Source organism: Octopus bimaculoides, chromosome 17 (genome assembly GCF_001194135.2).
Source record: "Octopus bimaculoides isolate UCB-OBI-ISO-001 chromosome 17, ASM119413v2, whole genome shotgun sequence".
NCBI classification, from domain to species: domain Eukaryota; kingdom Metazoa; phylum Mollusca; class Cephalopoda; order Octopoda; family Octopodidae; genus Octopus; species Octopus bimaculoides.
Window position 1 is genome coordinate 7,468,093 of NC_068997.1, and position 2,411 is coordinate 7,470,503.

At 44.5% G+C, this 2,411-nt stretch overlaps 1 protein-coding gene across 1 annotated transcript in view; it reads right to left on the reverse strand.

Annotated features, from left to right (window-relative positions):
* Positions 1-2,405, reverse strand: part of LOC106874044 (uncharacterized) — a 138,799-nt gene extending 136,394 nt beyond the window's left edge. Inside the window, exon 1 of the mRNA XM_014921608.2 lies at positions 903-2,405. Coding sequence (XP_014777094.1) covers positions 903-1,692 — 790 coding nt within the window. The 5' untranslated portion in view covers positions 1,693-2,405. The remainder of the gene's footprint in view (positions 1-902) is intronic.
* Between the last annotated feature and the right edge of the window lie 6 nt (positions 2,406-2,411).

Here is a 2,411-nt window from a genome sequence, read left to right on the forward strand (position 1 = left end):
TCTCTCTCTCTCTCTCTCTCTCTCTCTCTCTCTCTCTCTCTCTCTCTCTTTCTCTCTCTCTGTATATCCCAGTTGATGCACACACGCTGTTGCACATGCCAATGTTAAAACTCCCACTTAAAGAACTTATAATTGAAAGATGTGAGATCAAAGAGAGAAAAGACGAACAGACAGAAGAAGAAAAGATGACAAGCAAAGGAGAAAAGAGAAAAAGAAAAAAAGAAAACGACGATGATGATGATGATAATGATGACGATGAAGAGAAAATAAAGCAGAAGATGGAAAGAAAAAGTAGAAACCATAACTGGGTCGTCGTCATCATCATCATCATCATAATCATCATCAACATTACCATGTGTTCTTCATATACACCATTGTCAACATCATCATCATCATCATCATCATCATCATCATCATCATCATCATCATCATCATTATCATAGTCATCGTCGTCGTAAACGTCACCGCCGTCAGCGACACCTTTCGTCGTCAGTTACAACATTAACCCGCGAAAAGACGCAAAATTTATATACATATACACATACATGCATATATGCTTACATAATACATACATAGATACACACATACACACAAATATATTTGTACATAATATATATAATATATATATATATATACATCTGTTTATACACACACACATATATATATATATATATAACTGTATGTATGTATATGTATGTACACATGTATATACATACACGATGACACATGCACACAGAAGCTCGCACATAATGCCACTTCCATGAAAACAAAATGAATAAGTTGACTAAAAAGTGTTTCAAATACAACAACAACAGCAACAACAACGACGTTAAAATAAATCCACAAATAAAGAAATGAATAACAAATGGTTGAATTGTCCTCGTGTTGAGGTGTCCACTTACCGAGATCGTCTATATTTTTGGACATGTTTAGGGAGACGCAAACCAAAAGGATGCTCATAACTAACATCACCACAGAGATGACCACCACCACCCGTGCCACCTTCTTCCGGTACGGGTTGTTGTCCCCACTGAAACTGTCTTTGAGGTCATCCTCTGTCTTAATCACAGACATTCGGCCGCCCTCCCACACCACGCGCCCGCTTTCACATACCCTCACGTCGTCAACGTCATCCACGTCGCCGACACTCACATGATATCCGCCGTCACCATTGACACCGACGTTAGCGTCAACGTCATTCTTATCATCGTCGTCATCATAGACGTTGTCGGCTTTCATGTAATTCCCGCCGCTACCCCCTCCCACTACCCCTCCCACGAGTCCGCCAATTAGTCCTCTCTCCTCACGTCTACGGACGTCGACCCCGACTCCGTCATCGTTGTCATCATCGTCCTCGACGTTGACGTTTACGTCGTCCTTGCTGCAGTCGTTGAGCCGTTGATTGCCGACGTCTACGGCGGCGTCATTCTTGCTGTTGCCAAACGCTTCATTGTTACCTTGAGCGTCATCGACGTCGTCGTCCTGTCCGATTCGGCCGCCGAGTGCGATCGAACCCACTTCGTCACCTTTGGCAAGCTGTTCAACGTCGTCTTTGGTGGCCGACGCCATCGACATTGCAGATGCGGTCCGACTTCCGCCGGCGCCGCCAACGTCACTAACGTTGCCAGCGTCCCCATTTACGTTGTCCTGAGCCGCCAGGACACCCGTGTCGGTGTCAAGCTGTGTGGACATCACCGAACTGTTTCGTTCGTGATCGCTGACATTGAAATCTCTCTCCCCCTTCTCTTCCCCTCCCCCTTCATCTACCTCTTTCTCTTCTTCTTCTTCTTCTTCTTCTTCTTCTTCTTCTTTCTCTTCTTCTTGTCTCTCTTCACATCCCTCCCCTTCTCTTTCACTGCCCTCCTCTTCCTCTCCCCCCAATAGTTCGTATGCTGGATCCACGGTGATGTTTTGTCGGACCTTTTTTTTTCTTCCTGTTTGAAATGTGCTGCAGTTGTTGTTGTTGTTGTTGTTGTTGTTGACGTGCTGGGGGCAGGGAGGAGGAGGGGCAGGTGAGGTTATTCTCGTTGTTCGCTGGGCTTGTGATTGTTGCAAGTGATGTAGGTCGTTGTTGTTGTTCTTGTTGTTATGGCCGTACTTGCTCTTGTCGCTATTTAGTGACTACAGTGGTACTAATAGCAGTAGTAGTAGTATTAGTAGTAGTAGTAGTAGTAGTGGTGGTGGTGGTAGTCGCTGTTGTTTCTAGCGAGGGAGAAGTTGCGATAGTTGTTTAGTGGTTTGTTATTGTCGTTGTTGAAGGTGTTAAGGTGTTAGCAATTATAATTTCTCCACAAATCGCTTATTATTATCACCGTTTAATGTTGACGGTGGTGACGATAATATTGGTGATAACAGTGGTGATTGATTATGGTGGGTGGTGGTGGTGGTGGCGGTGGTGGTATTCAGCCGTA